Raw genomic sequence first — 20,730 nt, forward strand, 5'->3', positions numbered from 1 at the left:
CAGTCACAACTGGGTCTTTTGCTGGATTCCTCTTGTACATCCTTTTTTATGTTTCTAATTCAAATCTCTCCTTCTGTCACACCCTCTCGTCTTTCCCCATAATGCCATGTGTTTTATTATCTTAATAGGTTTCCACAGCGCTACTGTTTCGCATTCGATTGTTGACTTAGCCTACCCAGCTCTTCCTGTTAGAGTGAGATCCGCCTTGTTTGTGTGTCTGCTCGCCTGTTAAGCTGCATAGTCAGTCTCACCATTGTGTCTGTGAGAGGAGAAAGAGAGAGTGAAAGAACAAAAGCCCCCCTTGCTCCTATTGTGTCGGCCTCCCTGCTGATTTACCCCTTGGCCTCTGAGCCACCCTCAGGTTTTCCACACTGCTCTGACACCAGGCGTTAGCTCAGAAGTCAGGAAACCAGGAGGGGTGAGGGTAATGACGATTCACTGTCTAGAAAGCCAGAGAAGCGAGCCAGCAGGACAATGAGGTTCTTAGTTCATACTGCAATCAAAGACCACCCTCAGCCTTGAATTATATCACTTGCTTTCAGACTTTAGGTTGATGAGAGTTTTGATCATATCTCTGAGAATCGTGTTTAATGTTGCTTCATGTTTTTTTTTTCACCTGTCTTTCAGGGTTGAGGAGACCCCAGAGAGATGATTGGTAGCCGAAGCTGAGACTTAACACAACTGTGAATCAATAACTTGGTGCTACTCTAAAAGGTACGCTCAGCATGAGAATGCGTTTGTATCAGTTTGTCTTAAAGCATGTCGAGTGCAGTCTTGACAGTTAACGCCAGCGTATCTTCACAAAGCAGCAGCGCCCGGTGGAGGATGATCCCTGTGAGGAAGAAGGGACGAGACAGGGAGGGTGGTGTGTGTGTGTGTCATCGTATAGCACTCCTCCTGACAAGCTAAAAGTGTACAGCTATTCAAATATCCCCCACTAGTCTTTAAATAGAGACGGGGAGATCCAGAGTTGGTGGGAGGAAGAAAGGAAGAGGAGAGGAACTGGTGGGTGGAAGGACTGCGTATGACCAGAGCTAATTTAGGAAAAGTGGTGGAAGAGGGCTGTGCTGAGCAAGAGAAATGAATCATAACCTGTGTATGCCTATCTGTTACTCTCCCGTTATGCATTACACATTACTTGTCACTTACTTTAAAGTGTTATCATTTCTTTTACATTTAGTTGCTGCAATTCATTGAACAACTCGTTACTTTTACATTACACCACCAGGGTGACGGAAATCAAATAAAGACGGACATGGACTTCTTTGAATCTTAACACCTCCTTTCTCTCTGTGTGTGTGTGTGTGTGTGTGTGTGTGTGTGTGTGTGTGTGTGTGTGTGTGTGTGTGTGTCCAGATGTCTAATGGTCTTGCCACCTTTAAATTGGTGTCATTTCAAATTAGTATGAGGGTGTAATGAGATGAGATATTTATTGTTTTTGGATAGTTCAGCTTCCGTCTGATACGTAACAGAGATGACACAAATGAGGATTTTCAGTGATTTTTGACAAATGACGTATGTGTTGGTTACACTAGTTTTTAACAGAAGAGGTGAATATGCAGGTGTAAACACATCCTCTCAGGTTTTGTCAGGTTTCTCTTTTGTTGTCTTTTTTGAATCAAGATACTTTGAAACATGGACTTCCTTGTATCTTGACACCTACTGTCTTGTCGTGCGTGTGTCCACTGTTTCAGAAAGCAGGGAGGGGAGTTTTCTCTCAGCTTCTTTTATGTCTTTTCCCCTCAACCGCTTTCCTTTGTGTCGTCTCAGTGTATGTGTGTGTACGTGTATGTGTGTGGGAAGGTGTGTGGGCGTTTTCATGGCACTGTTCCTACCCTCCACTCCACTCCATCTCCCTCCATCCCTTCCCTCTTCTCCATCTCTATCTTTTCTCCTTAATCTATCCTTCCATCCTGTTCAGACCGTCTGTCGCTGCTGCCCCCCTCTCCCTCTCCATCACGCCTGCTGTAATGAGATTAAACCTTGGTGTATCCACCGGGCATGCACATACACACACTTTATGCACGCACATAATCATCCACTTAAAAGACAGCACACTATTCTCTTTCACATGCACTAAACCAGCACAAGCCTGACACGACCATGCAGCTTGCACACTTGGCATTGCTTCCAACACCACACACACTTGAGCACAAACATACACACACTTGGCATGTGACCAACGCCTCTCACTCTTAGTCTTTCCCTCTGTCTCTTGTTATCAGGAGGCCCATGGTAAGGATTACAGTAACCCCAGATCTGTCCTCATAGGTGAGCTCCCCACTGAGCCATCTGGGCCTCAGTAATAAACCTATTCTGCACCAACTGGTTTACTGGCGCCTCCTACAGGCTGACTGATGCCTAGCAGCCAGCTACAGACAAAGAAGTCATCATAATTTGAGACTTCAAGTGAATTTAATTTATGCTAATGTTTCTAGGTGAAATGTCCTAACTGTAATAGAAGCAGAATAAATTTGAAATGGGAAAATCGTTGGGCATAAGCAGGAGCGTTTTACTCAGTTTGCCTCTGCAGTCGCAGTCCTGGCTTTTGTCTGTCTCTCCCCTGTCCAATATGCTACTTACACCCTCCCCTCTCTGCCGTCATGCTCTCCAACTCACACACACAAACACCCACCAGCTAGCCTATAAAATACAAAAACCCACGGGTGGTTATTGACTTTTCAGTGCCTGTGTCTCACTTGTTCTCATAGTGGCTCCCCTTCTCTGTTTCTGCAGCCAATTGGCTTTTGGGTTCTTGGTGGTGAAGAAAGAAGAGTCGGACAGTACAGATATTCTCAGTGTTGGAGTGAGGCCCTCTCTGTGCTGCAGTGGAGGGCTTCACAGACATAGCTAGTCTGGTAATTATGAGCACTCTGTTATAATTTCTAACTATAAAGCACTCAGGCATGGCAATCCAAAAGTAATTACACTACTAAATCAGGTTAAAACCTTGGCAGTCTATAATTTTAATTGGCTAACTAGCAGTGTGCTATACTATTACAACACATGATGGTTCTTTAAAAACAGGAAAACATTGAGAGATTAGATCTTGTATTTGAACAGAGATTTCATTATAAGCTTAAGTAATTACCACCTTTTCAAAACATGTAACAATTTAGGATATAACTTGTCATTATGCTCTACAGGCCACATTTTTCCGCATGGCTGTGCATTAATTATATGACCGTATTTCTAACATCCACAGGCTGGATGCATCACTTAGTAGAGCAGTTTGGCGGGCGTGGCACACGGGATTCCTTCCCTCTGGACGGACTCAACCGGGGACCATGGGCTCCCGTGGGCGGCCGCGCCTGGCAGCCACCTCCCAGGTCTGTAGCCATAACAACACATACACACAAACTTTCAAAAACCTCTTTGTTAGCTTAAGTCCATCAGGTTGAACCTGTCATTTGAACTCCAAAAGTGGGAATTTTTTCAGTGGAACTGAAGTTAGAGCTCAAATGTGCTTAACCTTGGTGTAAAAACTGCTAAGAAATGTTTCCTGACTGTACTGTGTGTGCTGTCTCTCTTCCTCATCAGGTGTTCGCCTGGAATGAACCAACACCAACTCCTTCCCCATCTACCTCCTGGTCCTATGGGCGAACTAAACCATCCCAGTAAATTCTTAAGTAATGGGTAAGTCATGCACAAAATCATTAGTGACAGATCCAAATTTAGAAAGCTGAGGGTAATTTATTTACAGAAATGCCATGACGAAGCAAGATTTTCGTGTCATTTAAATGTCCTTCTGTCTTTTTTGGCTGTCCAGGCCCATAAGAGGAGGAGAGAAGCTTGAGCTCCCACAGCCAATGTTACCAGGCCTGCAGAGGGAGCAGCAGAGACCTCCTCCTCCTCCTCATCTTCATCCTCCTCCTCCTCACAGAGCGTGGGAGCAACTAGGCCAGCTGTATGAATCTCACCTCCCTCCTCAAGGACATCCTGTTGTGCCCCTGCCCAATGAGCACTCACTCCGTCTCCATAATGGAGGCTATGCTGGCAGCGGTGGACCTCCCCCCAACCCACATCTTCCCCACAGCAGGCCCAACCAACTGCTGAAGGTGAGGAACGATGCTATAGATTACTTCATGGCAGACTTATGCACCAGAGTAAAAGTGTGTTTCATAGATGAAAAAAGTGTCTCAGTTCTCACTTGGTGTGCCGTATTTGCTGTCTGCTTTAGTTTGGGGGTCCTCAGGAGCAGCATGTTCCCCGGGGTCCATCATTGCTGGGAGATGAGATGTGGGCTCAGGTGCACCAGGTAAGAGCTCTCTAATTGGCTATGATCATGTTTCATCATCCATATAGTCACAGAACAATCCCTATCCTGGCTGTCATTTCTGCTTCAACCAGTCAGATGAAAGTCATACTCCAGTCAAAGCCACTGTCACTGAGCTTTGGCTGAATATTTCAGCAAAGGAATGTTTTTGGACTAACACTGCTATAGTTCCTCTAGTTGTCTTCATCGGCCACAATACTGATCCTTCCATTTTTCTGTTCATAGCAGAGGGGCTACCCAGGGAAGATGCTAGGGGGTCAGCTGAAGAGGCCAGGCCCTCCGTTGGGAGAGCACTCTGTTATCCAGCACACTCCTCCGCCATCCCTGCACCCGTCATCCCGCCCTCCTGCTGCCGAGGACTGTCCCAGCCCCAGTAAGAGGAAAAAGAGTTCAGACCAGGTATCAGACAGGAACAAACACATTTTTTCTTTGAATACCAAAACAGCCACAATAAGTGGCAATTTATATTTGAATTTCTGTACAGTTTTGTTTGTCACATCTTTGAGTGGTAAATATTGTAATGACCCAATCCCTGCGCAGGTATCCCATCCTGGGCTGCAGCGTTTCTCTGGTCCTGGCCAGTCTCTATTGTCTCAGCAGCAGTCGTCAGTCCACCACCTCCCTCCAAAACCTGCCTTCTGGAACCCTCTTCACAAGGACAATAACACTCCCTGGCAGCCCCACACCTCTGACCGCAAGAACTCACCATCGCAGGAGTTCCAGGTCTGAAAAGTAGAAAAATTTCACTTCATTGAATATACGGTACTTGGATACAAGGGGTTAATATTTTACTATTGAGCACAATCAATAGGAAAACCATCATTGGATTGAGTGGTGCCATAATGATTTATTGATTCTATAGGCTGTCTAAACCTCAGAAAGAATAATGTTTGCTTTGCTGCACAGAAAAACCAAGCCCAAAACTGATTGCTTTTCCCTGTTTTGTTAAGTGCAGCAGTGATCAGATCCTTTGTTAGTCTTACATCACTCTAATCATCCTCCGTTGCTTTCTTGCTTTTTTTTTTGTATGCTTTAACAGGAAACCAACAAACAGGGAATGGGCACCTACACCCAAAAGTCATCTCCTGGCTCTTCCACCTCTTCAAATCTTTCCCCTCCACACAACCAGGGATGTTCTCCTCAGCTCCACAAAGACACGTTCCAACCTCAAGCTGTAAAACATCAGTCCCCTCACTCCTCTTACTCCAGCCCAAGCTCCAAACTGGGTCTAGCTCCACCCTGTCGGGCCATGGAACCACGTGGTCCTCACAACCAGAGAGGCCCCCTCATTGGGGGCCAAGGTGGCAGCCAAGCTACCTCTTACACGGCATCTACCCCAACCAGAGGGGACAGAGATCAACACCTACATGCCCAATCGTCACCAGCAAACCCTCCTGCAAACAACAACAGCAGCAGCAGCAGTAGTGTGCCTTACAGCCACTTCCAGCCACATCAAGGGCTGGGGCACAAGGGTCCCCCTCCTCCTCCTCCTCCTCCTCCACCTCCTCCTGCCAGCAGCACCTTAGTACCTCAGCAACAGCAAAGCCGGCCCCATGAGGACTGGAGATACCAGAGTAGGCCCAGCAGTCACACCCTGGTGAGTACAAGTCAAATCCATGCAGTAGTTCATTGGTACCATGTTTATATTTTTTGTTTTATAAACATTTGATAAAAGGCAGTGGGCGTTTTCATTCTGAATTAAACAGGCTCAAATCTTAACTGTAGCCCGGATGCAGTTGTTTACATAGAAATCATTATGAAATTAACTGATTGAAATATGCTTTGTATGTGTTTCTTCAGGAGTCAGGCATCTACAGGACTCCAGGGCTGCTACCTCAGCGCCAGCAGAGCCACAATCAGGTTGTGGATAGTCGGGGTCCCTCCCAGCATCACCACCACATCAGCCCTCCTCTGCCCCCAACCAATTCCACCCGAACACCTGTCATTACCCCCAATGTTCCCAGCTCTATCAGCAGTTATAGCAACAACAGCAGCTCAAGTGGCATAACTATGGCTGCTGTTGCCACGGTGACTACATCACCCCCTGCTGGCTGCTCTGTGAACAAAGGCAGCAGTAATAATAGTTGGCAAAGAGGACGAGAGCCAGTATCCCAAACCTCTACCAGTGCCGTCATTAGCCCCGTCTCTCAGCTGGATATTCCGCTGCGACCAAGTTGTCACAAAGGCCAAGCTCCCACTGCCAACCAGCCTCACCAACAGGGGCTGCCCAGACCACAACAACAGGGACCCACCAAGTCCCAGCCCGTGAAGGGGAAGACGTCATATTATCCTCAGGCTGAAATGGAGCAACGTCCTGCATTTTTCTCATCATCATCTTGGTTCTCCTCACGGCACCAGCGGGCAGGGGACAGTGTAATAACAAGCAGAGTTTCCAATCCACTTCCCCGCTCTCCATCTACATACTGCCCTGCTCCTCGCTCCAGTGTCAGCTCTGCCCCTCAGCCATCCAATCCAACCCTCTCCTCCAGACTGGGTCATCAGCCAGACTCTGCTTCAACACAGGTGTACTCTCAGTCCCAGATTCATCCGCCAGCTCCAACCTCTGTCCCCCAGTCTATCAAGGAGGCTCTAGACAAGCTTGATGCTGAGCTAGAGGGACACATGCAAGCTGAGGAAAGGAGGAAGAGGGACAGAGAGGAGCAAGAGAGAAAAGTAAGAGAAGAAGAGAGGCGGAAGAAAGAATGGGAGATGAGACAAAAGCAGGATGAGGAGGAGAGGAGGAGGAAAGAGCTTGAAAAGAAGGAGGAGGAGAGGAAAAAGAGAGAACTGGAGAGACGGGAAGAAGAGAGGAGGAGGAGAGAATGGGAGAGGCAGGAGCAAGAGAAAAAGAGGAGGCAAGAAGAGGAGAGGAAGAGAAGAGAAGCAGATAGGCTGGAGGAGGAGAGGAAAAAGCGAGAATGGGAGAAGAAGGAGCGGGAAAGGAAGAGAAGAGAGCGGGAGAGGCAAGAGGAGGAGAGAAAGATGAGAGAAGCAGAGAGACAGGAGCAGGAGAGAAAAAAGAGAGAACGGGAGAGGCAGGAGGAAGAAAAGAAAAAACAAAGAGAGCTAGATAGAAAAGAGGAGGAGAAAAAAAGGATGGAGCGCAAGAGGCAGGAGGAAGTGTGCAGTGCAAAAGGCAAAGAGCAGGCTGCAATTGAAAACCTGGAGAGACTGCTCTCCAGTAACTCTTCCCCAACACCCCCACCTCCTCGCCTCTCTTCTGTTACTGCACATCCTTCAGGTCCACCACCCCCCAGTTCCCAGGCTTCACCCCCCTACCCCTGGCTAAGCCGTGGTGGCGTGCTCCCCTGTCCAACCGGTCAGACACCCACCAATACTTCTGTAGAAAGGCTGCGGCCGCCTCCTCTTACACCTCAGACTGAGTATGCCAGAGAAAAGCAAAGGCAGAGGGAGATGTGGAGCAACAATGGCGGAACGACATTCAGTCCCTCATCAACACACAGTACCTCAGGGATGAACCAGCCGGTGTACCCTAACAAGCCCCCGGCAATGCAAGCCGCACCCAACCAATCCAAAGACTCAACCAGGGAGAGAGACTGCAGCCAACACTCTCTTCCTACCTTGGCACTTAGAGAGCCTCCGAAACTGTATCAGGCTTTTCCAAGAGAGAACCCTCCACCACCACCTTTATCCTCGAGCTCCACAGGCAGAATTCTCAACAAGCGGGTGACAGGAATTGGTTTGGAAAATGCCAGCAGCAGCAGCTCAGACAGTGCGCAGTTTGAGGAGGAGCCCTCTGAGTTGTCAACACTGCTCCCTGATGGTTTAGCAAACATTATGGCCATGCTGGATGAGTCTATCAAAAAGGAAGAGGAGATGTATAACAGTGAGAAGACTGGGTCCACAGGTCTCCTTGACAACTTTTCTCCAAGCGTCCAGCCTATCAAGAGCTACCTCTGTGCCCCAGATCTCATTCCAGCAACAAAGCATCAGCCCAACCAGGAAGACTTTGGATCAAATCCCCATTCTAGCCCTCCTGTCCTCAGTCGCCAAGGCTCTCTGGCATCCCCTTGCAGCAGGACATCATCTCTCAACGAGGATGACGACGACTATCTTAAACCTTCTCCATATGTCTCTAAACAGTCAATAGACATGGGAATGGGAGTAGGGAACACCAATTACCGCCATAGTGACCTTGCTAAACTTTATGGCCTCCCTGAGCAGACTAAAAGTGAGGCCGATGAGGATGATGACGAAGACGATTCTGAGACCCCATCTTGTTCTCCACCACCCCAAAGACCTCACCTCCACCAAACAGGTGTCAACAGCATGTTCAAGTCCTTAGCGACAGTCCTAGAGAGCCAGAAGTATGCGTACCGAGGTGGGCCTTTTGGGAGACCCCCTCCATCAGCTCTGGTTGGGGTTAAATATTCCTCTTCACTGTCACTAGGCCCTGATATCTGCCGCCAGCAGCAAAGTGGTTCTCCCACATCAGATTCAACCAATCCACCATTCAGTCCAGCTGTCCCACCTCTAAAGTCCTCTCCTCCTCCTCTGCTGGAGGACAAGAAACTGAAAATAGAGGATGTTGACATCTGGAGAGATAACGGAGAAACTACAAAGGAAATAGTAAACTCTATCAAAAAGGACAGTATTCCTACCATAAAGCCTATTAAGGTTGTCAAGGAGGAACAACGGTTAACAGCCATCTCTGAGTCTTCTCTTGCAGAGTTGGGAAAGAGTTGTGAGGTCATGCTTTGTCGACAGTCGCTTCCTAACAAGAACTCCCTTGATAAAGCGGACAGTCATGGCAGACGGGAGGACAGCCACAAATCTGAGAAAGTTAAGGAACACAGAGATAAAGACAGAAACAGGAATAGGGATAGAGAGAGGGAGAAAGAGAAGAAGAGAAAGCATGGTCACAGCCACAGTAGCAGCAGGAAGCATGAAGACAGAAAAGAAAAGAAGCATAGAGAAAAGAGAGAGGAGATGGCCTTTTCCTCTTCATCATCATCATCACCATCATCTTCCACCCATTCCACCTCTAGCCACAAACGGCACAAGGATGGCAAGATCCATAAAGAGAAGAAGGATCGCAGAATTCTTGGTGACCTCAACCTCCAGAGTAAAGAGGGGTCAGACAAGAATCGGAGTCACTATGACACAGATAAAAAGAAACGCAAGGACGCATCAGGTGCCAGCTCCACCAGTGAAGGGGAGCATGCAGAATGGACCTCAAGGAATTCGGGAGAAAGATTTTCTGAGCACAAAAAAGGCTCTGAATCTGGTTCTTCATTGGGTTCCACGGACTTCTTGAAACTGAAGGCACTGTCAGATGGGCCACCGAAGGAGCTGAAGATTCGCCTTATTAAAGTGGAGAGCGGGGACAGGGAGACATTCATTGCCTCTGAGGTGGAGGAAAAAAGAATCCCACTGGAAGAAATCAGCATCAAGAACACTGCCAGTGAAATCATCAGGTCCTGCAAGTAAGTGCATTTGAAGACGACTTTTCTGAAAAAGTTTTAAAATGTAAAATTTCACCAGGCTTTTTATTTTGGATATCTCTGGGATTTATGAATCTTAAAGACTGGCATATCAGAATGAGGTTGGATGTGTATATTTGTGTAGAACATAGTAAAATGACCCACCAGATAGCTAATGGGCACATTAGTAATAGAAACCTGTATTTGCCTCTGTCAATATGTTCTATTTTTCACGTTCTAGGGGGTCCAGAGTCAAAGGGAAGTTCAGAGAATCTTACCTGCTCCCAGCCTTCTCTGTAAAGCCCATCATGACCTCAGAGGAACCAATTCCAAGAGAGAAACTCAACCCACCTACACCCAGTATCTATGTATGTCACTACATGCACTTCATTTCATCCATGATTGGTAGTGAATAAGAAATAGCTGGAAGTATGATTATAAATTTACCACCAAAGGCAAGATGAGGGGCCACTTTGTTTAATCAGAAAGTGTAGAAAGAATACTTTCTTTAAGGCAACAGAACATTAAGTTGGCTTAATATTTAGGGTACACGCAAGACAGTTGACATTAAAATATAGCATCCCTAAACGTGCCGGTGCGCCCTCTTGTGGTGAGTCACTGTGCATGAATCCAAGTAAGTTAAAACAGTTTGTGCTACTGTGCGCTGACATGATTTTCTTCTCTGTAGTTGGAGAGTAAGAGAGATGCCTTCTCTCCTGTGCTGCTGCAGTTCTGTACAGACCCCAAGAATCCTGTTACTGTCATCAGAGGCCTGGCTGGATCTCTACGACTAAGTGAGTTCACAATTATAGTAACTGGTTAACACATTCAATATGTTAATATGCAAAACTCAAGGTAAGATCTACTGATACTTCTGGATTCAAGAAATAATGACTCTAGTATTGTGAAAGGTTATTAAAATTGGTGCCCAAACTTGCCCAACATTTTTGGCCCATTAGTTGCAGAAAGATATAACTATGCATTTGCACATAATTTTTGTCTGAGCAGTTAGGCAAGTGCACACAACTCCCTCAAAAGCATGCCATAATGTTCCCTTTCATTGTGTTTAGACCTGGGGCTGTTTTCTACAAAGTCACTGGTTGAAGCCAATGCAGAGCAGGCAGTGGAGGTGAGGACTCAGGTGCAGCAGCCTGCTGATGAGAACTGGGACCCCAGTGGGACAGGTCAGACGTGGCCCTGTGAGAGCAGCCGCTCCCACACCACCATTGCCAAGTATGCCCAGTACCAGGCCTCCAGCTTCCAAGAGAGTCTGCAGGTAGAGAGCCTCATACTATGTGTGATACTGTTAAAACTTATATTTCTCCACTGTATACTATTGTATCAGTTTAATGGTTTTAGCTGCAATCCAGTTGATACACATGTTGTAATCTGTGTGTTCAGGAGGAGAAAGGCAGTGATGAGGAGGAGGATGACGACGATGAGAAGAAACCATCCAACAGTTCTGATACTCCCAGCAAGGACAACTCTAAAGAAAGTAGCAGGTAAAGACAGTTTTAAAAAGCTAGTCTAAAGGTTTACTAAAGCACTCCAGTGTTTTGTGATTTGTAGTAATGCTGTAATGTTTACCTATTCCTCAGTGGTGAGCAGAAACCAGTAGGGAAGGTCATTAAATTTGGCACCAACATTGACCTGTCAGATCCCAAGAGGTGAGCAACTTCAAAACATCACTCTAAAAACAATACTGAAGCTGAAAGTTGACAGAGTTCTAACCTGTTGTCTCTCTGCTCAGGTGGAAGCCCCAGCTTCAAGAGTTGCAGAAGCTGCCAGCTTTTATGCGTGTAGCATCCAGTGGCAATATGCTGAGCCATGTCGGGCATACAATCCTAGGCATGAATACTGTCCAGCTCTACATGAAGGTTCCAGGGAGCCGTACACCAGGTAAAGGACACTGCTCTATATCTGTAATTGGTGGAATACACCTTTAGTTCAACAACAATATACAGCACAAGTTCATTAAGATCTGTTAAATTCTTATTCTTATTATATTAAATATGACTGGGGACATTCTGTCCATATTCAACAGGTCACCAGGAGAACAATAACTTTTGCTCGGTGAACATCAACATTGGTCCTGGAGACTGTGAGTGGTTCTCTGTCCATGAGAACTACTGGCAGGCCATCAGTGACTTCTGTGAAAAGTGAGTAGACGGAGACAAATCTCAGAATCCAAGCTGACATTATTCAGTCAGTTTGTAGTCAGTATAATTAACTTTATACCAATATTAAATGCAAGCTGTAACAACTTTTTCATCCTGTGTGCCCAGACATGGAGTTGATTACTTGACAGGGTCCTGGTGGCCAGTGCTAGAGGACCTCTACAACGCCAACATCCCGGTGTACCGCTTCATCCAGCGGCCTGGAGACTTAGTGTGGATCAATGCTGGAACTGTTCACTGGGTTCAGGCTGTGGGCTGGTGCAACAACATTGCCTGGAATGTTGGCCCTCTTAATGGTAAAGAGTGCACCATCGATTGACCAAATATAGAATATTTTTGAGGACTGTTTTATTCTTAAACATTGTTTCATGTATATCTACAGCTTACCAGTACCAGCTGGCCCTGGAAAGATTTGAATGGAATGAAGTAAAGAAGGTCAAGTCCATCGTCCCCATGATTCATGTGTCCTGGAATGTGGCCCGCACTGTCAAGATCACAGACCCAGACACCTACAAGATGATCAAGTGAGTATACTCAGTTGTCGGTTTATTAGGTACCTAGCTCAAACTGTGAAAGTTCTGCAATTAGTCCTAACCTCAAGAAGGTTATGTGTAGTTTCTGTTAAAAGTGTTCAAATATTAGCCTTTATTGGATTGTTAAATTGCAGTATATTATACTAAGAGGTATTTCTATTATTTTTAAATTGTGATGAATATGAGGTAGGCACAATATTAAAAACAGACATAACAATTCCACAGTGCCACAAACTACAGCCTCCAAAAATGACATACAAAAATCATAAATATAACCTACATCAAGGTAGACTTTATTGCAGAGCTGTCGCATTGGATAGCATTAGTTTTAATAATATATATAAATGCTGGTCTCTTGCTGCCAGACACTGCCTGCTGCAGTCCATGAAGCACATCCAGCTCTTGCGAGACCAACTGGTGGCTGAAGGCAAGAAGATTTCCTATCAGAGTCGGGTCAAGGATGAGCCTGCCTACTACTGCAACGAATGTGACGTAAGTAGCTTTCAGTCACACAGTTCCCAGTCTATTAGGGATGCCTAGCTAAAACTACGGCACTGCAACAACACATTAACATAATCCAAACCTCATGAAGGTTAGAAAATTCTGTTGAATATAATTTAAAGGTTGTAGTTTGTACCCTCATTGATTCAATGTTTCCCCTAAATTTATTCAGCAGTGCCGCTTCTGAAATTTCACACGGTTCGTTAATATTCCAGATGAAACAAAACCACCGCAGCCTATTTCATATTAATTACTGAGGTAATGCACCAGTGTGAGGTTGGTACCCCATGTGATCAGGATAAGAATAAAACTATTTCAATGTCTTTAAACCATTTCTGAGAAATTAAACATTCAAATTTTAAGCATAGGCCTACTATGTCAGGACTCCAATGTGGTCTTGTTTGTGCAAGCAAAACAAGTGAGTCACCACTTTGGCGTCATAGGATGTTAATGGGGTGCTTAAGCCTATGCTTAGTTTCTCAAATGGTGGGAGCTCAGATTTTTATTTTTTGCCTGCACAAATGATTTTATTGATATGATCATATGAGATGCCAACTTTGTCCTGTACACCTCTCATCAATGTTCAGTAAAAATAGTCCAAATTATTCTCTGTGTTGAGGCATTTCGTTCTTCGGGTTTTATTACTACAGCTATCTGGGCCTCCGGAGTCCAGCAAGTGTCAAAAGCTCCCTGATAAACATGAATAACCCTAAGGTTGTTTTAAGCTATTCCTCCGTCGATGCGCAAACAACAGCAACAATATTTCATATACTTAAGCATAACACTACAGCTTCTAACAAGACCCCCAAGGTAGGACTTATTACAGAGCTGTTGTATTATTAGTATTAGCTATGCATACACAAGGGAAAAAAAAAAAAAACAGGCAACTGTATCCTAAGGACAAGCAAAAGAATATTTCATTTATCATAACACCACGCTAGAGTTTTTGGTACTGAAAACATTACTTTCTACACCCTGAATGTTTGTTAACCTGTTTTCTCCTCTCACAGGTGGAGGTGTTCAATTTGTTGTTTGTGACAAGTGAGAACAGCAGCAGGAAGACATATGTGGTTCACTGTGAGGACTGCGCACGTCAGCGTAGCCCCAACCTGACCAACGTAGTGGTGCTGGAGCAGTACCGCATAGAGGAGCTCATGAACACATATGACTCCTTCAACCTGGTGAGCAAAGACTTACCTCTTTTGCTGCCCTGTCAGACATTTGTTCAGTATCAAGTATCCATCTCCAAGAAACTGGAGGTTCATTTCCGACCTGAAACAAAAATAACTTTCAGTGAAACTTTTTTTCATGTCACTCATTAATTCTCTGCTGTGTTTCTTGTCTTACCAGGCCTCCTCCTCCCGGTGACAGAGCTCCCCCTCTTGAATCTCCTCAGCCATAACCAAAATTCCTGCAAGCCAGGACAAAAGACACAGTTTCACTTTGGTTTTCAACTTACCCGTTCATTATTTAAGATCATTTTTGCTACTACTACTGCTAATACTTGCCGAACAGCCAGTTGAATACGTTTACTCATCATTACTGTTTACAAAAAGAAATACCAAGCCGCCAATAAAATACCAGTTTACTCTCAGATGGTGCTTTCAAACGGAAACCCTGGCAACAGTGAAGTTGAGAACCAGGGGGCAGGTGGTGCTGCCATTGAACAAAATGTGGAGGGTAGTTGATGGTTTCAATGGAATGTTTGTCAGTACCAGAAAGAAATTTTTCTGTCGTCGTCGTCGTCTTGAATACTGAAATTTGTACAAGCTGTTTGCAATTTTTGTGGGGTGCTGTCTTTTTTTAAAATAATTTATTGTTTTGTTTTTTTCTAAACTAGATCAGCCTAGATATATACCACATTGGCCTTGTATTTAGAAAAGAGACAAAATGAAAAATACTAATAATAGAGATATGAACATTTTTCTAAAGCATTAAGAATTTAAAAAAAATTGTTTTGAATGCTTCAAAACATACGGGTTTTAACAACTTTGGTTGTTTTGGGGGGGATTTCAGTTTTGTTCTTCAGATTCTTGTGTTGTAAATCTTGTTTATCAATTATACTTTTATTTCCTCTGGAGATTAATATTCAGTTGTCACACATCATCAGGTCTTTTTATTCATTTCTTCCATCTCTATGAACTCTCTCCTTAAAAAAAAAAAGAAAGAAAAAAAAATTGTCATCTGGTGTTTGTGTGTTGTACCTCTGATTGTTTTGTTCTGATATGCAGACTTTGTATTTCCTGGATTTTTTTTTTTTTGGCATTGTACATTTAATTTAAAAAGTTTCCTCTATTTATTGGATATCAATGTTCTCTTTTCTTTTTTTTTTTAATAGAGTTGTACAAGTTTGAGGTTTGTTTTCCTTAATTTTTTATGGTGACCGATTGCTCTGTAAGAACTGAAATGTAGGGGTTGTGTATCCGCAGGAGTGGAGGCTGCTGTTTCTCTGGTGCTTGCCGCTCACGACTCCTGCCCTTTTCTCCTGATATATATTAAATGATATCTTTATCTTGAATATAACACCACCTTTCCTGTAGACAATAGACACACTGCTCACGTAGAGAAGATGACTAATGGAATGCTGTGTTTGTATGCTCATTAAGGAAAAAAAAAACAAAACTACTTTTTCCGAAGTGTTTTGAGAAACTGTAATTTTTTTTTATTATGTAGGGGGCTTTTAGACAAGATTTTAATGATTATCTGTTGAATATAACGGGATAGATGGTGCTAAATGTTCTCTTTGAACAACCTTTTTTCTGTTTGTCTTCTTAAAATGAGAATTCTATTTTTCCTGTTGCAATATTACCTTAACCTTTTCCTTCTCTTTGTGGTCATTTATTTATAACTGCACTGTTTAGAGAATCCACAGACATACTTGCAGACACACACACCAAACTGAGCCAGACATGTCTTAAACACTTGTGAATTTGTGTGACATTACTATGACTATTAATAAACGCTTTTTGATAAATCCAGAATTGCGTAAGATTCATCTGCATTTTTTCTGTTGTCTTGCTGCGTCACATCTCATCTGCCATTAACACATTAGTAGACAGGGATCCACCTCTGGACCTCAAGTCAAATAAGTTGGTACAACAGATGGTTTGATCCCACTCAAAGCACCAAACAGCATCAAAGTCTGACTCAACTCAACTCCTAGTTTGTCATCAAGAGCAAAGCAAAAGTCTAACTGTACTTTTCTGATATATATTAGGTCCTTGGGTTGAGCAATATGCCATTGTATAGCACATTATCGCTCTCATAAGGATTTGGACAGTGACACACTGTCTATTTTAGGGGTGATCAGAAGCCTTCCTGATGGTACTGCATGACATAATCTAAACATCCAAGGGGGCCTAAAACTTTTGCACATTACTGTGTATATGTAATGTGACAAGACACTTATTGGAAACTCAACCATGAAATTGTAAATGGACAATCACCACAACTCAACAAAATGTTAAGGAATGAGCTAAGCTACATTGGAAACCTGAGTATTTAAACTATCAACTTTTTCCATAGGAGTAATTCTTTCTCACTACACACCCCCCTCCCACCTTTAATCAAGGTCAATTATACAACAGCAGCCTAGTTGCTGGATTTCAGTCAATGATGTATTGAACCTGGGTGAAGATCTTTCTCTACTGCACATCGGCCTGCTGCCATCCAGCCAACTCGCAGCCCACCTTGCATCCATTTTAAGTCCACTGCTACAATAGCAAGTCATATCCCTTGGCTGTGACAAATGTTTGGCACAACTTAGTCATTCATATCCTCAACCCTGAACTTGCTATTGTTAGATATGCGTGTGAGAAAATAAGGGTCAAGTCAATAGAAAAGTTTCCATTTAGACATCAGCATCCAGGGTAAACTAAGGAAGGAGGTTGTACAAGCAGCAAAACTTCACAGATAGCAGAGCAGGAAATAGCAGGGAGCAGTAACAAGACAGCCCAGACTTCAGTTTCCTTAGTGAAATTCAATAAGGAGTCAAAAAACATTTTTAAACCTTGTACACAAACAGCAGATCACTAACGTTTGTTTTTCCAACAATGACAAACCTGACTTTCATAGTCACATTTATGACTTGCCACGGTTACGTCCCAGAGTGCAAACTATGTTACCTAATACATCCTCCTCTTTATTCCCCTACACTGTACCTTAACTGTATGAGGGAATGTGTTTTTATGTCATGTTGCTGTATCTTAATAGTAAATTCAGAAAAGTGTTGGGTGTATGGGTGGATAATTCTCTTTTTAAAAACCATTGTAACAAACAAACAAAGCCTTAATATTGTTACTTCATCCTGTTTTCATTTAACAGCCATCAGTCTCATTGTACCCTACTGAAGTAGAGTGGAGCTTTTAATATTCCTCCTAAGAAAAATACAAGAAAAGTTTGTCAAAGTTTGCAAATTGACTCTTACAATTTTGAGCTAGACCACAGGCACAGGCAAAAACCAATGTCTCAGGTTTTCTCCTAAAGTTGCTTATTTCAGTAAAACAAATGCAGCCAATACATACATAACTAAAGAAAGCTCATTGTCTTGTATGCAAATTAAAAAATAAATCTGTATCATCATATATGTTTAATATTGTTTGAGTTTCAACAAAGATGAGACTAATCTTAAGAAATGTTGGGAAATTGCAATTAAGAGACTCTTCTTAAGAGCATCAGAAAGTTTCTTCTTGTATATTCTCTAAGGTCTGTCTTGAGAGCGGTCATCGAGCCTGACTTTAAAAATCTTCATTGTTCCCAGGCAGAGTGACAGAGCGTTAGTGGGTCAGCGTGTCCTCAGGTCAAGTTAGGGACCACAAGGCCAGCGGAGGGGCAGAGCATTACTGGACAGACTGAAGGAAATCCTTCTTCAAACCACACAGGAAGACCACTTCCATCCGTCTGTCTATCTACCCTGCTGCAGTCAGGTGATGATGAGAGGGTCAACACTCTTCCCACCCCAAAGACAAAATACTTCAGGAGTCCAATCACCAGCACATGGTGTAATCGTGATGGACAAAACTTTGAAGTTTGTTTATGGTGTTCTTGTAGAGCATGAGATTAAAGATTACGTAGTAACCATTTCATCTGTAACGACAAGTTTCCCGAAGAAGATTCCATGTGAACTATTCTGTCAGCGGTGACATAACAGCAACACAAAGTCAAAGACTAATGTTGTAATGCCAACAATGAAATGACAAAAATCATCAAATGATGAATGATGACACTAATATATCCGTGAGTTCCTCAACTTTTACTGTAAACCATCATGCTGCATGTACATATAAAAATAGTTATTTGCAACCTGTATCTTGTTGTGAAATGAGGGAAAAATCTCTGGATTGTTTCTACACACATGGGCCTGTAAAAAGAAAAAAGGGGTCTGCATGGGCACCATAGCAGGGTTGAAAGTAAATAAAAGTTGCAAGCTCAAAGCAGAGGAAAAAGGGTAGAAAATCAGGATCAGACAAGACTAATTACTGAGCTTATGCTCTGATCTTTTCTTATCACTTAACTGATTACCGTCTTCCTCAATCTTTGTTCTTCTTACTTCATCCTCCTTTTCTAATCTTGTATTCCAGAGGATCCAAACTTTTATCTAACTCGCATCTCCTGATAATGCAAGCATGTTTCATCATACATTGTAAACAGTGCACACTGACGTCTCTTGCTGGGCTTCACAACATTTTGTATCTTTATGTCATATCTTCTGTAAATCTTTCAGCTGTTTATCCTACTAAACCTGAGGTTTGACCTCTGCTATAATTAATCACTGTCTGAACCAATAGGAAAAAAGCATACATCATTTCTTGGCCTCCACAGACTCTGCTCCCAAACCACACTTTAGAAAACTGACATAGGTTGCAAACTACTACATAAGTTTGTGACAAACTTTTCAACCTAAGACAATAAACCTGATTGTTTTATCCAGTCTTAACTAATTTATCTTAAACCAACAACACCATTTTTTTACTAGAACTACATGGATATCTGTCATGAAAGCACAAGGCTTAGCTTGTCCAGTCCTAAGAACAGGATGTTTTTAGAGCAGCAAGGTAACATGGTGTTTAGAGACAATGTCCTTCAAGAGGAGGAAAAGAGGCCTAAACACTGTTTCCTCTACTTAAAGAGTCATTAAGCAAAACCCTTTCAGCCCCACAGGTGCTAATTTATAGCCCCTTCCCCTACAGGGATTAATAATTGTACTATTTTAACAGGGGATGGTAAATTAGCACTTGTTAATTTACTATATTTAGTACATTAGCATATTTAGTGGCAACAAACAAGATTGTTACTGAAAAGATCAACAGCCTCTGCAGTACAGTGGGTCACTGGGTTAGATATTCTGCAAAATCTGCCAGACTGGTTTACATTGCAGACTGAGATGATTCTCTATCACTCTGAAAACACATTTTTTAAATTCTTACTCTAGCTTGGCTCTGGATTTAAACACAGCTACATTAACATACACACGCAAAACCTGCATGCATTCTTAAAAACATGCATGCAGAGCAAGGCCTGTGTGTGAAATGAAGCAATGCCTGCCACCACCGGCATTCATATCACATTAACATGTCGTGGATAATACTAAGGCACAAACAACAATCTCACATCCACCTATAAACCATAGTAAAATGCAGCCAAGAGAAAGATAAATTCCAAAGCAGTGTTCATTTTTGTCTTCACTAAAGGAATGTTTATCAATTCACACATAGAAAGAAGAGAATCCAAGGCTATTTGCAGTTAAAGCAAAAAATTGTGATTAAGACTTTGGTAAATATGGACAGGTTCATTTTAACTCATGAAGTTAAGCCTTTTGCTTAAGTCACAATGCATCTTGAATCCTCTGCCTTACATAGCTGAACTGAACCACTCTAATTTACCTAATTTGTTGTTTGAGGATTGCTTTAGTAATTAATCCTGCTCCACTTGGTCAACAATCAAACTAAAGCAGCACTTTCGAATTAAACCACTAATGAGGGATCTTGGATTGATGGATATTTGGAGGCTTGCCAACCTTTGAGAGAGAGAATATACATACATACGGACATAATTGTAAATCTCACTCAAGGATAGATTTTTTTTTTTGATCAGCAAGAATCTGGTGGGGAGTGTCTCTGATTGCATAACAGGACCTATAGCACTGACAGATCACGCTACTGTGCAATTAAGTTTAGTAATGGAGCCAGATTTGGTAAAGGAAAATAGTACAGGCTAAATATATATTTGTTTCAGGACCCAGAATTCAGTAACTTAGTAGAAGAGGAGCTGAAGAATTTTTTCCAATTAAATAATGGTACAAGAGATGAGGCTGGGACAGTGTGAAAGCCTCTATGGCTTATGTAAAAGGAAAAATCATAGCCTATTCCAGTAGGAATAAAGGGGGCAAATACAAACAGTAAAAGGAGCTTGAATCTAAACTTAAAGAACTAGAGGAAGAAGAAAAAAAAACTTCTAAAAAAAATGTTCGACTTGAAATTCAAAATAAATGACATATACACTAAGAAAGCTGAGTACACCCTATTTAGATTAACAAGTAATTTTTATGAGAGCGGAGAAAAAGTGTGAGCTAGACAAATATACCAAAAGGAGACTAGTTATTACGTTTAAACTGCTAATGAAAATGACAAAGAAGAACTGGTGACAAACACAAGGGACGATAAAGTATTTCTAAATTTCTTTAACCACATTTTTAAAATCAGAAGTTAATTTGAAACAATCTTGTCAAATACTAAATTAAATTGCCAGAAATTATTACTTATCAAGGACCCTGTCTCCGCAGTTATTTACAATTGAATCTT

The 20,730-nt window shown here is 42.8% G+C and overlaps 1 protein-coding gene and 2 long non-coding RNA genes across 13 annotated transcripts in view; 1 reads left to right on the forward strand and 2 right to left on the reverse strand.

The window, feature by feature from the left end:
• Window positions 1-15,890, forward strand: part of kdm6ba (lysine (K)-specific demethylase 6B, a) — a 102,525-nt gene extending 86,635 nt beyond the window's left edge. For 9 of the 10 annotated variants that reach the window (XM_040141396.1, XM_040141394.1, XM_040141395.1 and 6 more), the window contains 22 exons: window positions 628-714; window positions 2,737-2,858; window positions 3,206-3,329; window positions 3,541-3,636; window positions 3,770-4,058; window positions 4,181-4,258; window positions 4,502-4,675; window positions 4,817-4,999; window positions 5,316-5,873; window positions 6,077-9,723; window positions 9,962-10,088; window positions 10,409-10,514; window positions 10,791-10,996; window positions 11,122-11,222; window positions 11,319-11,387; window positions 11,471-11,619; window positions 11,765-11,879; window positions 12,006-12,193; window positions 12,280-12,421; window positions 12,796-12,922; window positions 13,942-14,112; window positions 14,282-15,890. In XM_040141396.1, coding sequence (XP_039997330.1) covers window positions 3,211-3,329; window positions 3,541-3,636; window positions 3,770-4,058; window positions 4,181-4,258; window positions 4,502-4,675; window positions 4,817-4,999; window positions 5,316-5,873; window positions 6,077-9,723; window positions 9,962-10,088; window positions 10,409-10,514; window positions 10,791-10,996; window positions 11,122-11,222; window positions 11,319-11,387; window positions 11,471-11,619; window positions 11,765-11,879; window positions 12,006-12,193; window positions 12,280-12,421; window positions 12,796-12,922; window positions 13,942-14,112; window positions 14,282-14,299 — 6,663 coding nt within the window. In that variant the 5' untranslated portion in view covers window positions 628-714; window positions 2,737-2,858; window positions 3,206-3,210 and the 3' untranslated portion in view covers window positions 14,300-15,890. The remainder of the gene's footprint in view (window positions 1-627; window positions 715-2,736; window positions 2,859-3,205; window positions 3,330-3,540; window positions 3,637-3,769; window positions 4,059-4,180; window positions 4,259-4,501; window positions 4,676-4,816; window positions 5,000-5,315; window positions 5,874-6,076; window positions 9,724-9,961; window positions 10,089-10,408; window positions 10,515-10,790; window positions 10,997-11,121; window positions 11,223-11,318; window positions 11,388-11,470; window positions 11,620-11,764; window positions 11,880-12,005; window positions 12,194-12,279; window positions 12,422-12,795; window positions 12,923-13,941; window positions 14,113-14,281) is intronic. The other variant, XM_040141400.1, reaches the window with a different exon arrangement.
• Window positions 10,882-12,066, reverse strand: LOC120797598. 2 transcript variants are annotated; one of them, XR_005708546.1, is made up of 5 exons: window positions 11,959-12,066; window positions 11,785-11,870; window positions 11,452-11,640; window positions 11,308-11,370; window positions 10,882-11,206 (listed from the first exon to the last, which is right to left on the reverse strand). It is a non-coding gene; the product is annotated as an uncharacterized LOC120797598 (long non-coding RNA). The 2 variants fall into 2 exon arrangements; XR_005708547.1 differs by lacking the exon at window positions 11,959-12,066 and having other exon boundaries at window positions 11,785-11,939.
• Window positions 12,319-14,344, reverse strand: LOC120797599. The gene is made up of 3 exons (XR_005708548.1): window positions 14,279-14,344; window positions 14,129-14,203; window positions 12,319-12,406 (listed from the first exon to the last, which is right to left on the reverse strand). It is a non-coding gene; the product is annotated as an uncharacterized LOC120797599 (long non-coding RNA).
• Window positions 15,891-20,730: the final 4,840 nt, after the last annotated feature.

The sequence above is a fragment of the Xiphias gladius genome, chromosome 12, assembly GCF_016859285.1.
Source record: "Xiphias gladius isolate SHS-SW01 ecotype Sanya breed wild chromosome 12, ASM1685928v1, whole genome shotgun sequence".
Taxonomy (NCBI): Eukaryota; Metazoa; Chordata; class Actinopteri; order Istiophoriformes; family Xiphiidae; genus Xiphias; species Xiphias gladius.